Genomic DNA, 27584 nt, shown 5'->3' with positions numbered 1-27584 from the left:
GAAGAATGCACGGTGCCCCTACAGTTAGGAATATGTCATTCAACTTATGTAGCCCTCTTTGATGTTAACGCACGAAGGAGAACAAACTTTTTTAGATGGTCTTGGTAAACTAGAATGAAATTTAAATTCCCGTCTGGTTGTGTTTGGAAATCAATGAAATCAACTTGGCATCTACTATTCATTTCCGAATGGAGAACTGACTTTGAAACTAGCGCTCTTTTCTTTTTGTCCTCTTTTGTTGACAAATATCACACATTGATAAATAGAGCCATATCATTTCCTTTGTGATATTGACATATTTTTATCACGTCTCTGCTAACATCCTATTGCGACCACCATGACCCACAGCTACATGAGCTGCGTCAATCACATCATAAAGTCTGTCAGCTGGAACAAAGTATTTTATATTCCCATCACACCGTGCAATGAGTTTTTTCACATCACCAATATTCAAAACAACAAATCATTTCAGTCTTCTTTTCTGTAATGATAACACAGTATAATGAGAAGACTTTTTGGTTTCACTCTGCAAAATTTCCCCCAGTAACTTTTCTCTCCACAGTTTTTCATTGGCTTGTCTACTACACAAAGGCTCATCCATGATGAAACACCTCACAATAATTATACTAGGATTATAATAAAATCTTTTAAACGCTACCAGCAACTTAACACGCGCACTCGTCGGTGCAAAATACCGTTCAAAACAAAGAACGGTGCGAGCGAAGGGCGGTTGAGAGGAGCGAGGGAGAGCCAGAGATGATTCGGGGATTCCCCATTCGTACAGGCAACGACATGCGTTCTGGCTAGGCAAAATTATTTCAGGCTAGGACGTACCAGTTTATCCTAAAACATGTAAATTGTAACTAGGATAAACCGATTCGACATAGGGCAAACTGTTTTATCCTATCGGTAACAGGATGAACGAGTTTGACCTACAGTCAGATTTGGCCGGTAACATATGCATCTGGTATCGCAGTTCTGGAGCCGCAATGAGGAACATATTCTGCATCGTCCGGAGGCGACAGTTGTGCTACCAGAGAAATTTCTCCGTACAGCAGCCGTGTATTCCAACAGTGTTCGTATGAGACATTTGTAGATGTTCCCAATATGAAGAGACAGTGTAGTCTGAAGGCTGAACAACGTGTATAGATCCCTCCGTCCGCACAGTACTGTGAACCCGAACTCCAAATGTACTCGAAAAGAAGGTGCAAGTACTTGGACTTACCGTGTTGCGTTTGTAATGAACTATTTGCTTCAGACATCTAAGAAGTGACTTGTCATTGCAGACTGCTGACCATTAAGACTGTGAGACCATGAAGATCGCATGCAGCAAAGATATAATTGGCATCTGTGTACTACACGCTCAGCATTTAGGCACAATCGCGCAAAACAGGAGTAACGCCATCTACATTATATATGCGGAGTAGTCAGAAATCTGGAAAGCTTAAGAGGCCGTTGCAGGGGAGATTGTGCTAAGAAATAATCGTTAAGAAAAAGATTCGACACATTGCGTCGTTTCCGAGTTGAAGTTAGCCAAACAGGAAGCTGCGTGTGCAAAATCAAGCACTCGTAAGCGCTGAAACGCGGTAATGCACAGACATCTGTGGGCCCCTGTACTACCACTTGTTAAAATGCTCATAACACGTTAAAATGTGGCTCTTTCGAAAGTGAGAAAAGGAAGGTAGGTATGCAAAAGCGGCGTTTGTTCGGTTTGAGGAAACGAAACGAAGAACCTTTTTCGTGGCATCGCCTCTGGCATGCTACTTGACTTGGCGCGCACGTCTACCTGATTGGCTGACATATATCAGCTCAATCATTCCTGCAATACCCTTAAATGTTTTTCAGACTGTTTCTGAGCATCCTGCGTAAGGAAAGATTACGTTGGGGGTTTCTCATTGAAAAATCTTATTTGTCGTTTGTTTGCGGGGAGATCGTATTACGACGCGTGCTAGAAGGAAAACGCCTGATTTGTTGAGACCGGTGGCTGTGCCAATGTCTTTGGGTTCTCCATGATGTTAACTAGATAATGACAAACCGCTTATTGTCCCTGTGCTGTCGCGGCTTACCTCGATCCAGAGAAACTTTGACTGTACCCTTAGTGAGCACACGGCCCACATGTTTCACCCACTGGAAACATCTGACCATGAATTGCCGAGAAGTGTGGCACGCCCCTGCTCGGCATCAATCCTTTTTATGATCTTTGGCAAACAGCTCAAGCAGCGTGGAATGTCACATACATATCTGTCACCTGAGATCGGTTCGACTCCGTGCCGAACCGGGCTAAGTTTTGTACTCTGTATACGTCCAACCCACCTACAACTTTAACCACTTAGCTGTTCTTACTGTACTGTACACACACAAATAGTAACATTTCACTATCCACCGGCCTTCCTGGTGTTGCAGTTTCAGTGGCTAGCAGTGTACATGAAATAAATAGGCAGACTTAGGCTGGTCGAGCTCTACCGTGTGAGAGGAGGCCAGCGCGATCGGCTGCTACACAGAGTGTTTGGCACGTGGCTGCGCGTGTTGCAGGCGCCGCCGTTCCTGGACTTCCTGGCGACGTGGCTGGCGCTGAGCCACAGCTTCTGGAGCCCGTTCCTCTTCTGGCTGCTCGACGGCCACTTCCGGCGCGTCTGCCGCACCCTGCTGCTCACCAAGGTCAGTTCCAGCGGGCCCTCCGCCTGACGTATGGGGTCGCCCCAGTTTGCAGCCGCGCTGCTCCGGCGTCAACATGCCCCACTGGGCCAGCGCATTCCTTCCGAACCAGATGCTCCGCCATCTTTTCTCTCCGGTTTCTTCCCAGTCGTCTACCTTTTGTCGAGGTACTCGTGAGAAGAAACGTAGCTCATCATGACACAGCGCGTCTCAGACTTCCTACATCGACCGTATTTGAAAATTCCATCTAAAAGGACACATCCTGCAGGGAGATTTAAAAGTGATGTCTGCGCAATTTAGGTATCTAATGCGCGGTAGAGTGGTAGCGCATCACTTGGTGGTAACTGGTTAAATTTCTCGTGGTGGACGAAAATTTTATTACCTACGTTTGAACGAGTAAGAGCGCATGTTTCTTGACCCTATATTATGATAAATTTGCTGGATTAAATTTGCAACTTCCTTGAAGTACCATACAGAGTGACGGCTACAAGTCTGCGTAGGTAAGGGAAACGCTGTCCGCTTCTGCACCGAAATCGCAAGGGCCTCATAGTCTATGTATCCACATTCTCAATTCTTCTATCCTCATTCACAGATATTCACATTTTAAGTCTCTTAAATCCGCTGGCAACGCCAGAAGCCTGGCGGTACGCTCGCACTGGTTCTAAATTATTTTCACTTAAACACTGACCTAGTGATTTGCACTTGATCGACTAAGAACGCAGAGGCAGTTTCTTTTGTCTTCTGTGAACGTTTCGCACAATATTTGGTCGTCAAATGACTTCGTTACACATTGTTGTCGCACATTTCACACTCTTTTATGCAACGTGTATCAGTAAATACACTGATCAGTGAGAACTTTATGACCACCTACCTAACAGGCGGCATGTCCACCTTTTGTTCGGGTAACAGCGGCGATGCGTCGTGGCATGGAAGCAATGACGACTTGGAAGGTCGCCAGAGGGAACTGACACCACATCGGCATACACAAGTCACCCAAATCCCGTAAATTCCTGAGAGGAAGCGATGAGCTCTGGCACCACGTTCAATTACACCCCAGATGTGTTGGATCGGACTCAGATCTGGTGAGTTGGGGCGCCAGCACGTCGATTGGAACTCGCCACTGTTCAAACGGCTCTGAGAACTATGGGACTTAACTTCTGAGGTCATCAGTCCCCTAGAACTTAGAACAACTTAAACCTAACTAACCTAAGGACATCACACACATCCATGGCCGAGGAAGGATTCGAACCTGCGACCGTAGCGGTCGCGCAGTCCCAGACATAAGCGCCTAGAACCACTGTGTTCCTTCGTACCATTCCATCATATTCCTGACCTTGGGACATGGGACATTATCTTGCTGAAAAATGCCATTGCTGACCAGAAACATGGTCGTCATGAAGGGGTGTACGTGGTCTGCAACCAGTGTACAATATTCCTTGGCCTTGCACGAGCTCCATTGGACGCATAGATGCCCACGTTCCCTAGAGCGTAATAAAGCCGCCTCTAGCTTGTCTCAGACCCTCAGCACAGGAGTCAAGAAGCTGTTCTCCTGGAAGACGACGGCATGATGAAGAAGGTATGGGATCCATCAGATCATGCAACGCTCTGCCACTGCCCCAGCGTCCAGTGCCAATTGTCACGTGCTCATTTCAGTCGTAGTTGCCGATGTTGTGGTGTTAACGTAGATACATGCATGGATCGTCGGCTGCGGAGCCCCATAGTTAGGAGTATTCCTTGTACTGTATGTTCAGATACACTTGTAGTGTGTCCAGCATTGACGTGTGACGTCAGTTCCGCCACACTTTGCTGCCTTTCCCGTTTTGCCAATCTTCGCGACGTCCGACATCTTTAATGAGGGTTGGCTGTCCAAATATACGGCGTCTGGAGGTTGTTTCACGTTGGTTTTGCTACGTGTCGAGAAACCTCATCACAGTTCTCTTCAAACATCCAACAAGTCGTGCAGTTTCGGAAACGATCGTGCCGAGCCTCCGGGCCATCACAATCTACTATCGATCAAATTCAGATGGACCGCGCTTCTTTACCATTCTACACACGGACAGAAGACTCACTGATACGGCATGCACCGTGCGAGTCTCTGTCTATCAGTTATTCCTTGCCAGGTGACGCTGCTATCGCCCGGACGGGTTTATATAGTCATAAAGTTCTGGCTGATCAGTGTATATTTATGGAAAATGTTAGGAGATATACTGATTTTATGCTGACGGTTATCTATGCCGTCTGTGAAATATAAACAAGAGCCAGAACATGGAGCGAAGACTCGAAATGATTTGGTGTTCCAGATAAGCCTTCATGTTACTTTGTGCAACTTCCGGTAATTACGTAAGTTACAGCGTTTAACACAAACGAACCAGAAATGACTGGGAAAGAAGACAGCTGCTGGTAGGACGCAAGTAGGATGTAAATGCAATTGTGCTTAAAACCAGTATGAAGGGCATGTCGATACATTAAACCTTTCCAAATCTCAACCCCTTCCAGGACACTGTCGTAGTGCAACCGACATATTGTCACCAGTCATAAATGGACAGTAATAAGGAATTAAACAATAAGTGCTGTGATTATCGATCGTATGTAACCAAAATAGCTAAAAATACTATCATTAGCACTAATCTTTTTTAACTAAATAATTATTATTACTACGAATATTCACAGACATACTGACGGATATCCATATCAGCATCGGCTTCTATCCGCAAAGTAGTTATTAGTCCTGGGACCCGCATCAACGCAAATTTCTAGGTACGGCACATGTCACTGTTAATGATGACACATCCGTCGGATGGAAATGTCAGGAGCTGCTGGCTTGCCTGCTGCCATTAGAGAAAATTGCTCTGTGTGCCGGCACATCGTTTCATGTACACACGTACAAGGGAGGCCAGAAATATGAAAACAAACAAAAACACGACACAGTACTATGTATACTACTGTGTGGAAAACCATTGGCATTGGGACCTAGTCATCTCGGAATGGACAAATACAGCACCAATATATTTTTCAAGGGAATCTCAAACCGATCTTCCAGCAAAGTAGTGGCATATTGAGGTAGTAATGTTGTAGGTTTATAGCGATCACGCATTCTTCTCTCCGTAGTAGACCACAAAGGCTCGATAATATTCAGATCTGGTGACTTTGGTGGTCAAGAAAGATGAGGAAGTTGATCGTACGCTCCCAAAATAGTCTTGGACGATGCGATAAGTGTGATAAGTGACCCAGTCGTCTTGGATCACAGCATCACCATTGGGGTAGAAACATGGGTACCATGGGATGGACCTGATCAGCCAAAATGGTCACTTAATCCTTGGCAATAGTGCGACCTTGCACAGCAACCATGTGGACCTCCGCAACGCTACACTCTTAAAACGTAAACTAGGCTACAATTTGTACAATGGGCGAAACAAGACTTATACGATCAAATGCCTTTCTTCAATTGCTCCACAGTCCAGGTGTTTTGGCTTCGACGCGACGTTTTGCTGTTACGGGCATTTGCATCACTGATACGTGGTTCTGGAATTTCGGCTTGCGCTACAATGCCCTGCTTATGAAGCTCTCTTCGTGTTGTTTTTGGTACTAATACGTTTCAGGTGTGCAACCTTCAGTTCTGCATTGACTTTAGCAGCTGTCCACCTCTTATTTTTCGTCAGAATCCTCTTCTTTAAGCACCTGTCACAATCACTCAGTACACACTGACTCCCGTCCTGTGACTTAGGGGATGACGTGTTTCCGCTTTCCCTGCATGCCGCATACATCTTCGATATGGAGCCTCTTGATATCCCTAACACTTCGACTTCATTGGCTACGGGAGCACCAACCAGTTGTCCACAGGGGAATGCAGTTAGCTCAGACGTGCTGCACTCACAGCTACACAAAATCTGTTCTGAGCACTACTCATATCGGATATCGGTGATACGCCATCCGCACTACAGCCCCGACCTATCTGTCTCGCACTTTCTCTTTTTGGGCCATGAAAGGATGACATTCGTAGAAAACTTTGTAAGGACAGCGAGGAAGTGACTAGTGCAGTGAGAAAATAGCTTCGTCACCAGGGCGAGGTACCGGTAGGGCATTCTCGCCCTTGTGTCTCGCTGAAGAAACGCCATGGAACTGGAAGAAGATTACGTGGAAAAAATACGATTTGCACAAAAAAAATGTTTCACATGTGTAATTTTCATCTTTTGGAATAAATAATTGATGAACAAAGATAATAGGGACAGTTATTTTCTGAATGAACCTCACATATTTCATTTTGCCCAGGCCCTGCTATGGCAATCCTCTACAAGTGACTTCAACCATGCATCTGACAGTGCATCTGTGTTGGCCTTCAGTCACCGAAAACTAGGAGACCATTTCCCTAATCCAATACAAACGGGAGATTATTTTTTTGGCAGCATTTATTCGTTATTCGTTAAGCTTTACAACAAACATGATGCCCGGGTGCAGCCGCGCTATCAGCAACAGCCCAAGTGCAGGCACGGGAGGGGGTTTTGCCTGAGCTGGCCATGTTTCATTTTCGGTATTAAATCCTCATCGTTACCGCTTTAAAGGCTTTCAAGCGTGTGGAGAGTTATCTCCAACATTCTCGATTCCATTTTACACGTTATTAATGGAGGGCATTAGGGAAGCATCGACTATGACCATTCGCCGATGCATTTCCATTCAACTGCTCATTGAACAACACCGTTCACCTCTGCTGGCGTTTGTCCCGTTAGCACTGCCCATAGTTTCCTCGACCAAAAACGGCCGCTCAAAATTTATATGTACGACGTTGCCCAAAGCAGAGTTTAATGATCGAATCAGTGGACATTACTTGAGAAATATCCGCTGCCAAATTTCGAAGCTTACAACAGCTTTGGTGGCTCTTGTGACCTCGGATTCCACAGAATTTACCACGGTGAATATTGTTTTCACTGTTTAAATGTATGTTCTGCGGGGCAATAAAGCGCGTGCGGTCAGTTTCTGTAAACAGATTTACTTTATAGGATTACCTTTCCCATCGGCGGATGGTAACTTCATACTGGGTGCTTTCTGCTACAAAGTATTTTTTTTCTTTTTCTCTGAGTTTCTACTAAAGGCAGTTACATAACATAAAATTATGGTTGGTGAAGCATTACAACTCTGTAGTCTGCAAAGCGACAACAAGCATTTTCAGATGTTCATTACAATATCAGGAGCTTCACCTGCACTTCCTTTGTCGTGTGCTGAATATGCAAGGGATATTTCCTTTCGCAATATTTTGTGGGTGAGATAATTAACCCTCGTTATTATCAAGTTTTGCAAACCAAGGTCCGTCGCTGTATCATAATATATATTGACCAACTTTGATGTTAGAATCTTTTTTCCATTCTCTCTCCTGTCATAATTTTTCCAAAACACTTACGATGTGACGTAGGCATCTCGCATGAAAATGTTGAAAAAGTCGTTTTCCAATATGAAGTTTTGTCACTTTTACGATCATACTGTTTAGTGGTGCTCTCATAACATTGCTGTTGGCTTTAATATAGATAATCCTATCAAATTATTTGGGTAACCTACAACGTTCCTTAACCAAGTGTCCAGTCATAATGTGTGATGTCCCCCATGGGTTAAAATTTGTTTCTCTAGTTTTTGCGTTCAGAAGCCGTTAGCCTGTGTTCTTCTGAAAGTCCACGTTTCTTATACGTTAGTTAATATTAACAGAATTAAAGCGAAATAAGTAATTAGAATAATGCTCACAAAGATTTAAACTCATTTCGCTTGGTACAAAAAGTATTCATTGTTAAGGAAAACATTTTCAGTGACTTGTCAACATCCTTTTTTTTTTGTCATCAGTCTTCTGACTGGTTTGATGAGGCCCACCACTAATTCCTGTCCTCAGTTACTTGCTGGATGTATTCCAATCTCTGTCTTCCTCTACAGTTTTTAACCTCTACTACCATGGCAGTTATTCCCTGATGTCTTAACTGGTTTCCTGCGATACAGTACCTTCTTCTTGTCAGAGTTTTTCCACATTTTCCTTCCCTCACGGATTCTGCGGAGAACCTCCTCATTCCTTAGCTTACCAGTCCCCCTAACTGTCATCATTCTTCTGTAACACCACATCTCAAACGCTTCGATTCTTTTCCTTTCTGATTTTCCCTTAGTCCATGTTTTACTACCATACGATGTGTGCTCTTACTCAAATTAAGGCTTATGTTTGATACTAGTAGACTTCGCTTGTTCAGGAATGCACATTTTGCCAGCGGTAGTCTGCTTTTTATGCCCTCCTTGCTATGATCTTCATGGGTTATTTTGCTGCCTAGGTAGCAGAATTTCTTAACATCGTCTACTTTGTAATCTCAGTCCGGGCGGTCTAAGGCGCTGCAGTTATGGACCGTGCAGCTGGTCCCGGCGAAGCTTCGAGTCCTCCCTCGGGCATGGGTCTGTGTTTTTGTCCTTTCGATAATTTAGATTAAGTAGTGTGTACGCTTAGGGACTGATGACCTTAGCAGTTAAGTCCCATAAGATTTCACACACATTTGACTTTTTTTTTGTAATCTCAGTGTTGATGTTAAGTTTCGCACTGGTCTCATTTATGTTACTTCTCATTACTTTCGTCTTTCGTCGATTTATTCTCAATCCATGTTCTGTAATCATTAGACTGTTCCTTCCAATCAGCAGGTCCTGTAATTCTTCTTCTCTTTCACTCAGGACAGCAATCTCATCAGCGAATCGCCTCATTGATATCATTTCACCTTGAATATTTATTCCGCACTTGAACCATTCTTCATTTTCGTAATTGCTTCCCCGATGTATAGAGGAAGGACGAAAGACTACATCCCTGTCTTAGACGCTTTTTAATCCGAGCACTTCGTTCTTCGTCTCCCACTCTTATTATTCCCACCTGCTTCTTGTACATATTGTGTATTACCCGCCTTTCCTTATAGTTTACCTCTATTTTTCTCAGAATTTCGAATACTTGCACCATTTTACATTGTCGAACGCTTTTTCCAGGTTGGCAAAACCCCACGAACGTGTCTTGAATTTTCTTCAGTCTTGCTTCCATTACCAACTACAACGTAAGAATTGCCTCTGTGGTCCCTTTACCTTCCCTAAAGCCAAACTGATCGTCATCCAAAAGAGCTTCAGTTTTCTTTTGCAGTTTTCTGTTTATTGTTCTTGTCAGCAACTTGGATGCATGAACTGTTAAGCTCATTGTGCATTTATTCTCGTACTTATCGACTGTTGCAATCTTCCGAATTGTGTGGATGGTGTTTTTCCGAAAGTTAGATGGTATATCGCCAGTCGCATACATTCGACATACATTCTGCACACGTGTGTGAGTAATTGTCCTGTTGCCAATTCCCCAATGATTTTTGAAAATCTGATGGAATGTTATCAATCCCAAGTGCCTTAAATGATCTAAAGTCTTCCAAATCTCTTTTAAATTCTAACACCGGATCCCGTATCTCTTCCATATCGACTCCTTTTGCTCTTCCTATCTCATCAGAAATATTTTTTCCCTCATAAAGGCGTTCAGTATACTCTTCACATTTATCTGCTCTCTCCTCTGCATTTAATAGTGGAATTCCCATTGCGCTCCTAATGCTACCACCCTTGTTTTTAATTTCACCAAATGTTGTTTTGACTTTCCTATATGCTGAGTCAGTCCTGTCGACAATCATTTCTTTTCGATTTCCTCACTTTTTCATGTAGCCATTTCACCGTAATTTCGCTGCATTTCTATTTATTTATTTCTAAGCGACTTGTATCTCTGTATTCCTAAATTTTCCTGGACATATTTCTGTTTCCTTTTTTCATCGATCAGCTGGAGTATTTCTTGTGTTACCCGAGGTTTTTAGTAGTTATCGTCTTTCTATCTATGTTTTCTTTCCAGATTCTGTGCTTACCTTTCTAAGAGACGTGCATTCCTCTTCAGCTGAACTACCTACTGAGCTTCTCTTTATTGGCGTATCTATAGCCTAAGAGAACTTCAAGATGATCTCTTGATTTGTTAGTAGGCCTTCTTTCGTATACCACTTCTTTGCGCATTGATTCTTCCTGACTAGTCTCTTAAACTTCAGCCCACCCTAAAAAATGGCTCTGAGCACTATGGGACTTAACGCCTAAGGTCATCAGTCCCCTAGAACTTAGAACTACTTACACCTAACTAACCTAAGGACATCACACACGTCCATGCCCGAGGCAGGATTCGAACCTGCGACCGTAGCGGTCGCGCGGTTCCAGACTGCAGCGCCTTTAACCGCTTGGCCACCCCGGCCGGCTGCCCACCCTACGTCACTACTAAATTGTGATCTGAGTCTATATCTGCTACTGGGTACGCTTTACAATCCAGTATCTGATTTCGGAATCTCTGTCTGGCCATGATGTAATCCAGCTAATATCTTCCTGCACCACCGGGCCTCCTGTGATTCTTGAAAATAGAATTAGTCAATACTAGCTGAAATTTTATTGCAGAACTCAGTTTTTCTCCTCCCTCATTCCTAATACCAATCCCATATTCTCCCGTAATTCTTTCTTCTTCTCCTTCCTGTACATCCACATTCCAATCACCTATGACTATTAGACTTTGAGTATTGAATTACCCGTTCCGCATCCTCATAAACTTTCTGTATCTCTTCACCCTCTGCTTGCGACGTCGGCCTGTGTACCTGAACTATCGTGTCGGTGTTAGTTTTCTGTCATTTCTAACGAGAACAACCCTGTCACTGAACTGTTCAAAAAAACTTACTCTCTGCACTGCCTCCCTACTCATAACGAATCCTACTCCCTTTATAAGATTTTCTGCTCCTGTTGATATTAACCTATACTCATCTGACCAGAAATTCTTGTCTTCTTTCCATTTTACTTCACTGATTCCCAATATATCTAGATTGAGCCTTAGCAATTCCCTTTTCAGTTTTTCTACTTTCCCTACCACGCTCAAACTTCTGACACTCCACCACTCGACTAGTAGAACGTTACTCTTTCACTGGTTATTCCATCTTTTCCTCATAGTCATCTCTCCCTTGGCAGTCCCCTCCCCGAGATGTGAATGGTGGTCTAGTCCGGAATCTTTGGCTAATGGCAATTTTTCAATTACAGACCATAGGTCCTGTGGATGCGCATTATGTTTCCTTAATACAGTGGTTACCGTTGCGTTCTGTATTGTCATGTTGTTGATCATTGCTGATTCTTCCGCTTTTAAGGCCAGTTCCCCATCCCAAGGGTATGAGATTATTTTGACTGTTCATCTATGGTGTGAACTATTTAAAATTACGAGACATATGTACAACATTACACAAAAATATGACGCCACACTGTATGAAACATCTAAAATCGAAGTGAAATCGATATTTTAGAATTTCACGTGAAATATAACGAGAAAAGTCACAAGATATAGTCCCACCAGATATACGCCAGGACAACGTAGACGTACTTCAAAATGGAAATCTTCCGAAACAGCTGTGATAACAGTCAATTAATGTTTTAAGTCGTGGTACTGGAACATTACCTGCAGTGTCTTTCAAGACACATATTTCACTGCAGGCTCAGTCATCAAGGAACACTTAAATTTATTGTTGTATACCTGCTAACAGTAAATTCGTCACAGTCTATTAGTTACACTCACTAATACACTTCCTCTATAGTTTTAACTGTTTATTGTGTCCTACTTTTGTGTATAACATATGTAGAACCTGATAATATTGTGGAGGCTGATTCTCACAAATGCCCGTGTTTCTGCCATCACCTCTACTGTTTTTATATCTCTTTTCCCATACGATTACTTCAAATTCTAATAAACTGGATCAGGGTAATGCAAGACGACAGACCCTCTGGCTTCGTCATACATTTATTGAGGGTCATTAAACCAGCCTGTCTTGCATTGTTTTAAATCTTAATTTACATACTCGCAAATTAATGTCTTCTTGCTACCACATTACACTGTCATTCAAGGAAGTAATTGATACTATCTACAGGCCTGTACATGATCGGGAGTAGGATGCATGCATATCGTAATTCTGTTCATTTCACGTAGGAGACGAGCAGGAACGTTTGGGCTGTGAGGAGGCGAACCGCTCACAACAGTACGAGTAGGAGGAGAGGGGACATTCGTTCACTGGGAATTGCGGACTGAGCCCTGACCGTTTGCTGGCGGATTTCTCTTTTGAAGTTGGGTCTCAGAGTCAAAGACAACAGGCGCTCGTTATTTTTACAGTAGTGGGGGACAGTTTCTTCGCGGAAACCTCATATGCTGTGCAGGAACTAGTCGCGGCTCGGGGCCACAGCTGTGGACGTTTCGGAGAAATGGTCACTGACATCCACGGCATAGCCGACCGAACGGCGCCTCACGGAAGACCCCAGTTATATTCCGTTGGCACCCGTCTACCGCAAAACTTCCCGCGCAAAATCCTGGCTGGGGCTATGATGGGTGCTCGACTTTTATGCCAGCATACGTCTGCAGTCACCGGCGGGATTTGGTGCGAAAGACTGCTATTGACACCTAGGTTGATGGAGTATGGTAGTGGAAGTCCAGGCGAATTTGTTGTAAGGACATAATTGGCGAAAGATTTGTTTATCAGCGACTATTAGGCGAGCTCTGGCACATACGGAGCTGTCGCTCGCTGGGCGTAGGACGGAAGAGAATTGAGAGGGGGACTTGGTTCCTCACCGCCGCAGGAATCGGAAGCGTACTTTGCCGCCCTTGCTGCACTCAAATTCGCTTTTCCGGCCACCCGGACGAACACTTTTTTCGCGCTCTCACTTCGATCGCTCTCCAAGGGGGAGCCCCCACCTCCATGCAGCGCAGCCGACCACGCGTAGCAGCCATCAGCACGCCCCCTTGCGCTATGATGTCAGATACACGCAGCTCCGACCTATTATAGGCTTTCAGCTGAATTCTTAGCCGCTCAAAATTCAAATTGCGTTTTCTCAGCGGTGTCATCCATAGAATCGCTTTGCCTTCTTAGGTGACATCGTGGTACTGCATCCGAATTCCCACCTGTTTATTGATGTTATACATTTCACCTGTTCTCGTTGCTCCCTCTTCTCGCAGTAGAGAAGCGCACTTGATTCCTCGTGGTGTCGTTTTTACTAGGTTCTGTCCAACACCTCTGTCACATGAGTACTGCTTACATGTTTCGTTTACAATAAAATATATGATTGTTCCTAGTACAAATTATTGGTCACTTTTGTGTTCCATGTAAAGCAAATAAATGTGATTGTAAACTTTTAGGCGGCATTTCTCTGTTAAACAGTCACATCCACCAGAATCTTTCCCACTGTAACCTCCCCACAAAATATATTCCTTAACCTACTAATAATACAATGTGACTAATCTCTTAATAAAAAATTGTCGCTCACTTATAACCTTTCAATAATGACTGTGAATTTAACCTGGTAAATTTTGGACGTCAGCAGTGCAGCGTCATGGCCCCGAAAGATCATTCTGAATACATAGAAAATTCTTACCTCAATTAGGTCGCCGGATAACGCATATATATCTGCTCCTATAAGAAATTTTTCTGGCACAGCCGAGTGCAATGCTGGCCGATAGATTTGTCATGTATAAAAAGAAACAACTGATTTTTCTTTTCAATAATCGGGATGACCATGGATTGGAGAAATTAGTAAATTCTTTAAACTGAGATGACTGATTGTCAAAAGTTACTTTTTTATAAGAAAGATTATTATTAAGAGATTCTTTAGACACATTTACATGGGACTTGATATAACAATACTACATATGCGCGAGGCTGCTTTTACCTTACACTACAACGCCCAGGTTCCGCGATCGCTCCCCACGACCGGCCCAGCCAACTCCATACACACGACTGCTCGCTAGCAACTACTTACTGCTACTAACACACAGTTCCTACTGCCGTCAACACTGCTCTTTGGTCTGAGATTCTCTTATAGCTTACATATCGCAGGCAGCGCGTGAGCAATCCATCGAAATTACATCTGCTCCAATGCGCTAACAACAAATTTCTTAATCATGGACCTCTTACACCATCATCACTTTTGGAGGGAAACTTTGATTTATATTGTAATGAATAAATTATATGAGAAGCTACCATCCCACGTAGGATTTATATCTGGGCCATTATAAGAATTAGTTACATACCTTGTGCAGATTCAACACAAACCCACTTGAGTGTGATTTTCAAAACAGCGTGGTTCTGCCCCCTAACTTGCATATCAGTTAAGAGTCCCACGATAGCAAACACCCAGCTAGTTTCCACAATCAAATCACCAGCTATTCGTCATTTTATTCGTGTTAATTACCTACTGCCGAACCATTCAGTAACATGCTGAAATGTTCTTTCTCTTTCCTAGCAGGTTTACTTCTGCCTGTTAGCAAAGTGACATCCGTGTCGACTATGAGCATCTCTACGTTTTCTGTTCCTTGTTTCAAACGTATTGCTGTTCGAAAAATCTTCCATAATCTGTAGTGTCGTGATTTTCAGCGTAGTTTAATTTGTACCTGATGCTTTTTCTCTTTCGTTTTAAACAGCTTCCCCATAAGTTCCTTCCTTTCTCCAAAAGCAAGTTAATATTCTGCTGTCGGCTTTTTCACAAAAAAGGCAATTATCCATTCATATTACCATTTTCATAAGATTTTTAAATGAATCACAATATTAACGTATTCAGAAACTAAATGTATGCAGGAGATTTCTATCCGTGTAAGGACTGATGAACCGTAAAAAAACATTAAAACAGGTATTTTAAGAACAGGGTTATTTATAAATGAAACATGTGATGAGGATTTTACGCTTGACATCATGAATGGAATTTTTCGGAATTTTTGTTTGTGTTAATGTTTCTTAAATTTTGAAATGTAAATACATGTCTCGAAATTAATCTCATTGTATTATTTTTGTTCATGCTAAAATTATTTAACTATCTTCAGATCTGAACACCCTCTTTGTAAGAACTTTGAATGTGTGACGTTCACCCTCGTTTCATCGATAGCCTTCCTTATCCATGGGTCCATTTCTGTTGCGAATATCTTGAGCGATGTCATTTTCCTGTATAAGCCGTTTTTAGTTTGGAAATAAACACCTCATTGCATGCTTTTCCTATTAGCTAATTTCGTCCCCTTGCGCATTTTTCAAGCCATCTAACAGAAATAAAATGTCAAAAAGTTGAAGTAGCTCAAAGAACAGAAAAAATAATAAGAACAAAGATACATGTAAGTGAAAAGGCATAGTCACATGATATCCCATATTTCACAAATCTGTACGGAGGGAGCTCCATCTAATGATGTCCTTAGTAAAGTTTTGTTAGATAATGGTGGTAACGGACACACCCAGCATATACATCACTATTCAGCATAGTTCATATCGAAAACATACAGATACTAATTTCATTTGTTGTTATTGTTTAGTGACATTACAGTTTACGATCACACACGTGAATTTCCTAAGGAAGAATAGCAGACTGCGACCCTTATACTGGTTTTGTCACTGCGCCAGCGTACAACACACTAAAATATTTTAATTTCCACATTTCAAATAAAACTACACATGGCGGCGTGGTCAACATCTTAAAATCAAATGGCATACATGATCCATTTCCTTTCCTCCACTCCTTTCCGGGTTCTTCACTCCTTTTACCACACAGTGTATTTCGTGCGTTAATATAAGACTGTGCATAATGGTGACGTGTGGCTACTGTGGTAACGACAATACTGGATGGGCAGCTAAGACAAGGCACCAGAAATATACCCAAAATTAATAATTATATCGGGGTGCGAATTTTACCAAGTTATAGTGCACAATATAGCGAATTTTCTGACGTTCGCAACCAATTTTTGTTGTTTATAGTTATCGAATTACGAGACCGACGGTGTTTACATTCCCTCTAATGGAACTATATGCTTTTTTCTGTAGAATTCGAAAGAAGCATCTAAGAGAATTTCAACGACATAATACGAACGGGACTTAATCAAATAGTATCAAAATATCAGCGCCGCAAACCACTGTCCCGCCTCAAGAGAAGAGGTTCACAAACGTCTGCCCTCTGACACCAAATGAAAGCAAACATGTAACTCAGGTATGGTTCGTGTGTTTATTATGGGATGTCCTCCAAAAACTGTGGCAGCGGCATATCTTAGGAACTCGAGATCCTTGAGTGTATTTGGATTCCCATCAATAAAACTCAGCAAACGTTGACAGGCCAAGAACGATGTTTTTATCCACTTCTTTCAGTTTTCTTGATTTTCAGTTAACAATTACTGTATGTTGGGGAGATTGAGTTGCTTATGCTTTGTAAACGATGTTTATTCCTTAAATAAAATTTAGCATATATATGAAGCATTGCTTTAAAACTTCGTGGGTAACATTCGGGAACTGTAAGCAATTTTGGAAGTCATTGCCAGATGTCGTAGATGCAGTGACATATGAAGGGGATGAAATACGATGAAATGTAATGTTCGTAAAACACTCGTCTGGTTGACCCGCTCTCCTAATTCCGAAATGCCTCTTAGTGACATTTGCATCATGTGCTACTGCTGCTAAAATGCTAGTTGCATTTCTTTTGTCAGTTGCTGTTCTTTCTCTTGGCGCATTTTATTTTAGAAGATTTTTATAACATTTGCAAAGACAGATCTTGAGTAATTAGCACCATGGAGATACTAACAGCATACGACCGTATCGCTGCTCTAATATTAGGGTGGTGCATCAGACCGTAGTGTTTTTATTTTAATTGTTCGTATTTCGGTTGTTATGGGTTTATTAATCGCTTGCCATTTCTTATTTGCAGTTCACTGATCTTGTTTGAGTTTGCATACTGTCATTTTGTCATTTGGAGATAAAAAGTGCAACTGTAGATGCTTGAAAATAGAGTTGCAAGAGGAGAAAACGGGACCTGACCAACGTATTCTTCCGTCTAACTTCAACAGAGAGCTGGCAGTAGCAGAAGCAGCCAGAAACATTTGCACCGTGTATGGGGATAGTAGGTTTGCCTTTCATTAATCTAGCTTCTAAGATAAGTCGTAGGGTCAGCATTGCCTCACGTCTTCCGATATTATTACGGAATCCACACCGATCTTCCCCGAGGTCGGCTTCTACTAGTTTTTAAATTCGTCTGTAAAGAATTCACATTAGTATTTTGCACCCGTAACTTATTAAACTGATAGTCCGGTATTTTCACATCTGTCAACACCTGCTTTCTTTGGGATTGGAATTATTCTATTCTTCTGGAAGTCTGAGGGTATTTCGCCTGTCTCATACATCTTGCACTCCAGATGGTAGAGTTTTGTCGGGACTGGCTCTCCCAAGGCTGTCAGTAGTTCTGATGGAATGTTGTCTACTCCCGGGGCCTTGCTTCGACTTAGGTCTTTCAGTGCTCTGTCAAACTCTTCACGCAGTATCATACCTCCCCTTTCACCTTCATCTACATCTTCTTCCATTTCCATAATATTGTCCTCAAGTACATCGCCCTTGTATAGACCCTCTATATACTCCTTCCACCTTTCTGCCTTCCCTTCTTTGCTTAGAACTGGGTTGCCATTTGAGCTCCTGACATTCATACAAGTGGTTCTCTTTTCTCCAAAGGTCTCTTTAATTTTCCTGTAGGCAGTATCTATCTTACCCCTAGTGAGATAAGCCTCTATATCCTTACATTTGTCCTCTAGCCATTTTGCACTTCCTCTCGATCTCATTTTTGAGACGTTTGTATTCCTTTTTGCCTGCTTCATTTACTGCATTTTTATAATTTCTCCTTTCATCAATTAAATTCAGTATTTCTTCTGTTATCCAAGGATTTCTACTAGCCCTCGTCTCTTTACCTAATTGATCCTCTGCTGCCTTCACTACTTCATCTCTCAAAGTTACCCATTCTTCTTCTACTGTATTTCTTTCCCCCATTCCTGTCAATTGATCCCTTATGTTCACCTTGAAACTCTGTACAACCTCTGGTTTAGTCAGTTTATCCAGGTCCCATCTCCTTAAATTCCCACCTTTTCGCAGTTTCTTCAGTTTTAATCTACAGTTCATAACCAATAGATTGTAGTCAGAGTCCACATCTGCCCCTGGAAATGTCTTATAATTTAAAACCTGGTTCCTAAATCTCTGTCTTACCATTATATAATCTATCTGAAACCTGTCAGTATCTCCAGGCTTCTTCCATGTATACAACCTTCTTTCATGATTCTTAAACCAAGTGTTAGTTATGATTAAGTTGTGCTCTGTGCAAAATTCTACCAGGTGGCTTCCTCTTTCATTTCATATTCCCAATCCATATTCACCTACTATGTTTAAGTCTCTCCCTTTTCCTACTGCCGAATTCCAGTCACCCATGACTATTAAATTTCCGTCTCCCTTCACTATCTGAATAATTTGTTTTACCTCATCATACATTTCTTCAATTTCTTCGTCATCTGCAGAGCTAGTAGGCATATAAACTTGCTACTGTAGTAGGCGTAGGATTCGTGTCTATCTTGGCCATAATAATGCGTTCGCTATGCTGTTTGTAGTAGCTTGCCCGCACTCCTATTTTTTTATTCATTATTAAACCGACTCCTGCATTACCCCTATTTGATTTTGTTTTTATAACCCTGTATTGGCCTGACCAAAAGTCTTGTTCCTCCTACCACCGAACTTCACTAATTCCCACTATATATAACTTTAACCTATCCATTTCCCTTTTTAAATTTTCTAACCTATCTGCCCGATTAAGAGATCTGACATTCCACGCTCCGATCCGTGAATGCCAGTTTTCTTTTTCCTTATAACGACATCCTCTTGAGTAGTCTCCGCTCAGAGATCCGAATGGGGGACTATTTTACCTCCGGAATATTTTACCCAAGAGGACGCCATCATCATTTAACCATACAGTAAAGCTGCATGCCCTCGGGACTACGACTTATCTTAGAAGCTAGATTAAGGAAAGGTAAAGCTACGTTTCTAGCATTTGTATGCTTAGAGAAAGCTTTTGACAATGTTGACTGGAATACTCTCTTTCAAATTCTAAAGGTGGCTGGGGTAAAATACAGGGAGCGAAAGGCTATTTCCAATTTGTACAGAAACCAGATGGCAGTTATAAGAGTCGAGGGGCCTGAAAGAGAAGCAGTGATTGGGAAGGGAGTGAGACAGGGTATAGCCTCTCCCCAATGTTATTCAATCTGTATATTGAGCAAGCAGTGAAGGAAACAAAAGAAAAATTCGGAGTAGGTATTAAAATCCATGGAAAAGAAATAAAAACTTTGAGGTTCGCCGACGACATTGTAATTCTGTCAGAGACAGAAAAGGACTTGGAAGAGCAGTTGAACGGAATGGATACTGTCTTGAAAGGAGGATATAAGATGAACATCAACAATAGCAAAACGAGGATAATGGAATGTAGTCGAATTGAATAGGGTGATGCTGAGGGAATTAGATTAGGAAATGAGACACTTAAAGTAGTAAAGGAGTTTTGCTATTTGGAGACCAAAATAACTGACCATGGTCGAAGTAGAGAGGATATAAAATGTAGACTAGCAATCGAAAGGAAAGCGTTTGTCAAGAAGAGAAATTTGTTAACGTCGACTATAGATTTAAGTGTCAGGAAGTCTTTTCTGAACGTATTTGTATGGAGTGCAGCCATGTATGGAAGTGAAATATTTACGATAAGTAGTTTGAAGAGAATAGAAGCTTTCGAAATGTGGTGCTATAGAAGAATGCTGAAGATTAGATGGGTAGATCACATAACTAATGAGGAGGTATTGAATAGAATTGAGGAAAATAGGAGTTTGTGGCACAACTTGACTAGAAGAAGGGATCGGTTGGTAGGACATGTTCTGAGGCATCAGGGGATCACCAATTTAGTATTCGAGGGAAGCGTGGAGAGTAAAAATCGTAGAGGGAGACCAAGCGATGAATGCACTAAGCAGATTCAGAAGGATGTAGGTTGCAGTAGGTACTGGGAGATGAAGAAGCTAGCACAGGATAGAGTAGCATGGAGAGCTGCATCAAACCAGTCTCAGGACTGAAGACCACAACAACATGGGGATAGTGCCACTGGACTGAGCACGGCATGGAAATGGTTTTCTAGTTTTAAGGAAGGTCGTTTTGACATTAGTGGTAATCTACGTTCAGGGAAACCTTGAGGGTTTGAAGAAGAACGTTTAAACGCATTAATCTACTATAATCCACGTCAGTGTTCTCGAGAACAAGCGGATTTGATGAACTGCGACCATTCCACCATTGTGTGACATTTGGATGTAACGGAGAAGGTTACAAAATCTGTGTTGTGGGTACCTCGTGCACTAAGCCAAAATCAAAAAATTTGCGGGTGGACAGATGTGCATCGCTGCTTGCTCGTCTTCAATTGGCTCGTGAACAACACCAACCATTCCTAACCTATATCACTACCAGTGAAGAGAAATGGTGTATTTATACTAACGTAAGGAAACGAAAGGAACGGCTGAGCTCAATCAAAGCAACAACTCCCCTACCAAAACCTGTGTGCATCCACAAAAGATAATGTTATGCATCTGGTGGAACAGCTATGGTGTGCTATACTACGTATTGCTTTCTGCTCCTGACATTTATTGTCGACAACTGACACGTCATGCAGAAGTAATCCAAGAATAACGAGAAGGAAGACTGCGTGAAATGATGCTACTCCACGCCAACGCTCGCTCACATTCTGCTAGACTGACGAAAAACGCCACACGGTCGTTGGCTTGCGAAGTCATTCCGAGTCCACCTTATTCCGCTCTCTGTCGAACAGCCTTCAAGGAAACTCCATTCCGGATGAAAATGCCCTCCGAACATGCCTCGAAGAGTTCTTCACCTCAAAGCCACGTGATTTCTACAGTCGCGGAATCGAAAAGTTATCCCAGCGTTGGCAGACTGTTGTAAACAGTGAAGGAGAATTTATTGTTGATGATTTGTCCCTGTTACCTGTATCTGTTGAAATTATTAAGCTTATGGAAAATCGTTAGGAACGTATGCACCAAATCAGTAGTTTGGCAACATTTACCTTAAACGACACTAACTTTTTTGACTGTCATATACATTGTGAATTTCTAAATAGCCTCACAAGCAACAATTATCTGATTGCTACTACAGCATAAAACAGACCGATGGGCGTGAGACGCACAGGTAAACAATCGAACCGTACCTGAGGCAACGTGTTTGCTTACGCCTGGTGTAATAGAGCAGACTTTTGTAGAACCTCTTCTCTTGACGGTGGGACAGTGCTTTGCGGTGCTGTCACCTAGATACTATTTGATCAAGTCCCATACTTATTACGTCGTTGAAGTTCTCTTAGAAATTTCTTTCAAATGCCACAGAAACTATACAGTTTCTTTGTAAAAATACGTGTTGTAATTCGGTGACTATAAACGACAAAATTTACGTCCTAACGTTAGGAAATTCTCCTTATCGTCCGCTACAGCCTGGGGAAAAGCGATCTTTGATAAAACCGCTCTTTGATATACACTGACGGAAAAAAATCGCCACACCAAAAATTAAATAATATACAGTGATGAAATTTCGAGAATACATTTATCTATGTAACATATTTAAGTAATTAACACTGCAAAATCACAGAATCATGTGAGCGCGAGATAAGCCCTTGCAGATGTAAAATACTGTTACATGAATGTTGAATGTAAGTATGCAAACGGACATGCATTGTTTCGTACAGGTTTCTGGTTGTCAGTTTGTGGGATGGAGTTCCATGTCTGTTGCACTTGGTCGGTCAATACAGGGACGGTTAACGCTGATTCTGGTTGGCGCTGGGGTTGTCGTCCGATGATGTCCGATATGTGCTCGACTGAGACAGATCTGATGATCGAGCAGGCTAACAGACAAATGGTTCAAATGGCTCTGAGCACTATGGGACTTAACATCTGCGGTCATCAGTCCCCTAGACTTAGAACTACTTAAACCTAACTAACCTAAGGGTATCACACACATCCCTGCCCGAGGCAGGATTCGAACCTGCGGCCGCAGCAGCAGCGCGGTTCCGGACTGAAGCGCCTAGAACTGCTCTGTCACAGCGGCAGGCGCTAAGAGACTAGTCGACACTCTATAGAGCATGTTGGATTACAACAGTAGCATGTTGGGGAACGGTATCCTGTTGTAAGACACCCCCTGGAATGCTGTTCGTGACTGGCAGTGCAACAGGTCCAAGCACCTGAGTGACGCAGAGATTTGCAGTCAGGGTGTGTGGGATAACCACCAGAGTGCTCCTGCTGCCACACCAAATCACACCCCAGGTCATAACTCCAGGTGTAGTCCAGTGTGTCTCTGACGCCGCCAGGCTGGCTGTAGGCCCTCAACTGGCCTCCTTCTAACCAACACTGGCACCGAGGCAGGACAACCTTTCATCAGAAAACACAACAAGCTTCCACCCTGCTCTCCAATGAGCTCTGCCTTGACACCAATGAAGTTACAAATAGCGGTGGTTTGGGGTGAGTGAATATACACTGCAGGGCGTGGGACTCGGAGCTGTCATTGAAATAACCGATTTGTAACTGTTCGTTATGTCACTGTGGTGCCAGCCCTACGCCAAACACTACGGTATTCCCTCGCGGTAGTGCCACGCGGCCGTCCGGAGCCCCGTCTTCTTGCTATCGTAAATGTTGCCAGCAATCATGTATAGTAGCTGCATCTCTGCTAGCTTCTCGTAGCCGTATCATACTACCACGTTTAAACTCAGTGAGGTGTTGATTTTGGCGTCTTTTTCGCCACGTCCAATCTCAAAGGCAATTTTCTAAGTCGTTTCACTTCACAGCTAGCTAAAGACCGACAGTCCGCTTTCGTGTCTCCACCAGCACTGTCCCTCTCCCCGTCCTCCGTCCCCCGTTATAGCGTGTAGTGAAAACAAAACCCGTTTGAATCCTCATAGTGGCGCTACCAGCGAGTAGCGACTGATGCGAATTATGAACAGAAACCATCTTTCAAATGTAGAAAGACGCCTATCAACTTCCGTTTACGTCGCGGAACTCCTTCCTGGCATGGAAAGTTTTCTTCTGCCATAGAACGGAGCGTAGTACGTCGTCGACGTACCGCCGTACATTGAGGGTGCCGCTGACGCCAACCCCAGGTGTCTTACTATGAAAAGAAGCGAAACCCCAGGCCACCACATCTGGATGTCGAGCCGTATAGCGACAGTCAGACTGGTATCCCACTGCTGCCTGGGGCGTCCCAAACACGTCTTCGATGGTAATTCGAAGCGGGACTCATAACTGAAGATAATATGATTCCAGGCGAGAAACGAGTCTGTGGATGCTCGAGACAGCAACGGTATACCTACTTACAATATGGCCCGACAAATAAAACTCATGGTCTGGGATCCCATTTCTTTTCATATCAGGATCTCTCTGGTTGTCAACCGCGGCATCCCTACAGTACGGCGCTACGTCGACATTATTCTACGCCCAGTTCTGTTGCCCTTCATGGCAAGCCATCCTGGGCTGTCATTACAGCAAGATAATGCCCGCTCACATAAGGCGAAAGGTTCTACTGCAAGTCTTCGTGCTTTCGAAACCCTACCTTGGCCAGTAGGGTCGCTGGATCTCTCCCCAATTGAAAACGAATGGACCACTAAGGGCAGGACCCTCCCAGCAGCCGGCCGTGGTGGCCAAGCAGTTCTAGGCGCTACAGTCTGGAACCGCGCGACCGCTACGGTCGCAGGTTCGAATCCTGCCTCGGGCATGGATGTGTGTGATACCCTTAGGTTAGTTAGGTTTAAGTAGTTCTAAGTTCTAGGGGACTGATGACCACAGAAGTTAAGTCCTATAATGCTCAGAGCCATTTGAACCAACCCTCCCAGTATCTCGGTATTCTGACGATGTAACGCACCAATTAGAATTAGGCACGATATTGTCCAGGAGACCGTCCATCAGCTCTATTAATCAATGCCAAGCCTATTAATTGCTTGCATAAGTAGCAGAGGTGGACCAACGCATTATTGATTTGCATAATTAGTGTTCTCGTGCATAAATCATCCAATATTTTTGAAATAGTAATATATGTTTGTCTGTACATGCACGTCACATGTTCTGACTTCCGTCCCATTGGGATAATTCCTTCTTGCTGATTCGGCTTTTTAATTTTTTTATTCTTTTTTATCTTCGACTGTGTTTTTGGTGCCCTGTCTTACCTGCCTCACCTGTGTAGTATACTGCAAACATTTTATTCTGTCTGCTATTGTAACCTTCTAAACTTTCCTAATTACTTTCCTATTGTTATGATTAGGCACGAAGATGACCGTACGATTAAAATCAGTCACCTTATATAAAGAAAATGTAGCGATCAAGAGATGAAAATAAAAAGTTAGCTCAATTGGTTTCTGCAGGCACGATCCTCTCCCAGTGTGAACATAGGAAGGACAGAAGAACTCTCTGTTAGATATCCACATGGTGTGCAAATTGGCAGTTGATCCCAAATAAAGAAAAGTGTGAGGTCATCCACATGAGTGCTAAAAGGACTCCGTTAAACTTCTGTTACACGATAAATCAGTCAAATATAAAGACCATAAATTCAATTAAATACCTAGGAATTCCAATTACTAACAACTTAAATTGGAAGAAACACAAAAAAAATGTTGTGGGGAAGGCTAACCAAAGACTGCGTTTTATTGGCAGGACACTTACAAAATGTAACAGATCTACTAAGGAGACTGCCTACACTATGCTTGTCCGTCCTCTTTTAGAATAACGCTGCGCGTTGTGGGATCCTCACCAGATAGAACTGACGGAGCACATCGAAAAAGTTCAAAGAAGGGCAGCACGTTTTGTATTATCGCGAAATGTGGGAGAGAGTATCACAGAAATGATACAGGATCGTTGAAAGAAAGGCGTTTTTCGTTGCGACGGAATCTTTTCACGAAATTCCAATCATCAACTTCCTCCTTTAAATGTGAAAATATTTTGTTGACACCGACTTACATAGGGAGAAACGATCATCACGATAAAATAAGGGAAATCAGAGTTCGTACGGAAAGATATAGGTGTTCGTTCTTTCCGCGCGCTACACGAGATTGGAATAACAGAGAATGGTGTTGGTGGTTCGATGAACCCTCTTCCAGGCACTTAAATGTGATTTGCAGAGTATCCACGTGGATGTAGATGTAGGTGTAGGTGTCCTGGTAAAATGGATTTCTGCAGAAAGCCTATGACAGACCGTTTTCTTTTCTTCCAAGAAGTGGCAGCTGTTCAAAAATCGGCCAACTAGATAAACAACAGCCATGTGTCGCCAAATGCCCGCGATGCTTTCCCTCGTCGTTTCCCTCTCGATTTTCATTACTATTCTAAGAGTGCAATACCGTCTTATTAGCACATATCTGGCTGTGCGGTAACGAATCAAAATATGTCTCATGTTAGGTGCCATGTAAATTAAATTCAAGTCTTCCTACTGAAGGAAAGGTTCGTGAACTGACCGAACAATGTATGTTGTAGTACAGTGATATCCTCAATGTATCTTCAGCGCTTGTCTCAACGTACATGGCCGGCCGCTATGGCCAAGAGGTTCTAGGCGCTGCAGTCTGGAACCGAGCGACCGCTACGGTCGCAGGTTCGAATCCTGCCTCGGGCATGGATGTGTGTGATGTCCTTAGGTTAGTTAGGTTTAATTAGTTCTAAGTTCTAGGCGACTGATAACTTCAGAATTTAAGTCGCATAGTGCTCAGAGCCATTTGACCCAATCAACGCACATGTAATCACTTTCGCTGACTGCCACCGTCATTACTGAAGGCACAGTGATAACAGCTTACATCTTAAGTAACATTATTTTCCATTTAAGCTTTCAGAATGATCATGTTGCCTGTCCCGTCGGCATGACGTAAAAACCTCGTCTAACAGGATCAAAAATGTGTGTGATATCTTACGGGACTTAACTGCTAATGTCATCAGTCCCTAAGCTTACACACTACTTAACCTAAATTATCCTAAGGACAAACACACACACCCATGCCCGAGGGAATACTCGAACCTCCGCCGGGATCAGCCGTTCAGTCCATGACTGCAGCGCCTCAGACCGCTCGGCTAATCCCGCGCGGCTAACAGGATCAAACACACCCCTCAAATGTGGACTCTCAGTCTTGGTGCCGGCACCGTACACTTTGATGCAGGACCAGGCTGTGTGTGTGTGCCGCAGATCTGGTGCCGGCGGCGCAGCAAGGCGCGCTGCCCCGGCTCGCCGCGGGACCTGGAGTGCCTGAGCGAGCAGCGCTGGGGCGAGATCCTGGAGCGCGCCGTCTCCTCCAGCAGCCTGCAGGCGCTGCAGAGGCTGTACGGGCCGCCGGAGCTGCCGCCCCCGGCGCCGCCCCCGCGAGCGCTGCCCGAGCCGCCGCCCCCCGCCGGTTCGCACATGTGAGGCCTGGAGAGCCGGCCCCGCGAGCTGCCGGACGTCCTCGAGGGCACGCTCTCCTGAGGCCGTCGCCTCTCACCAGGAGTAGCAGCTGCCGGATGTCGCTGATGGTGAAAGTTGGCCGAGGCCGTCGTCAATCGTCAGGAGTAGCAGCTGTTGGGCGCCACCGTTAGCCACGCCCGTCTGATGTGATCGTTATGTAAGGACGCCACCATCACCACGAGTAGCAACGACAGATGCTGAAGTCCAGGCTCATCTGTGGCAGTTGCCATGACGGTAGTAGCATCTGTCAGACGCTGATGATAGCCGCATTTGTCTGTGCTGTCGCCATTCACCAGAAATAGCATCCCCCACGCGTCACAGACAGCCACACTTACCTACGGGCCTCAGGATAACAGCTGCCGTACACCAACAATGGACACTCTTCTGGAACGATCGTCCCTCACAAGGAACCAAAGGTCGTAGAAGATTGTACCCACGTAAGGTCGTCGCTATTCGCCAGTAGCAGCAGCTGCCAGACTTCGTCCGTCTGAGGCCATCTTTAACCAATGGAGCAGCCACTTAAAACATCTATAGCACGAATGTTTTCTTCCTTCAAGTCAAGCAGGGAGAACAGTGTCGATTGATGCTTCATGCACACAGAATTTTAGC

The 27584-nt window shown here is 43.5% G+C and overlaps 1 protein-coding gene across 1 annotated transcript in view; it reads left to right on the top strand.

The window, feature by feature from the left end:
* The window catches only part of LOC124613509, a 53877-nt gene extending 26938 nt beyond the window's left edge, over nucleotides 1-26939 (top strand). The window contains exons 2-3 of the mRNA XM_047142218.1: nucleotides 2533-2658; nucleotides 26721-26939. Coding sequence (XP_046998174.1) covers nucleotides 2533-2658; nucleotides 26721-26939 — 345 coding nt within the window. The remainder of the gene's footprint in view (nucleotides 1-2532; nucleotides 2659-26720) is intronic.
* Nucleotides 26940-27584: the final 645 nt, after the last annotated feature.

The sequence above is a fragment of the Schistocerca americana genome, chromosome 4 (genome assembly GCF_021461395.2).
Source record: "Schistocerca americana isolate TAMUIC-IGC-003095 chromosome 4, iqSchAmer2.1, whole genome shotgun sequence".
Lineage (NCBI taxonomy): Eukaryota > Metazoa > Arthropoda > Insecta > Orthoptera > Acrididae > Schistocerca > Schistocerca americana.
The sequence above is the reverse complement of the archived record's forward strand: the minus strand, read 5'-3'. Positions and strand labels throughout refer to the sequence as shown.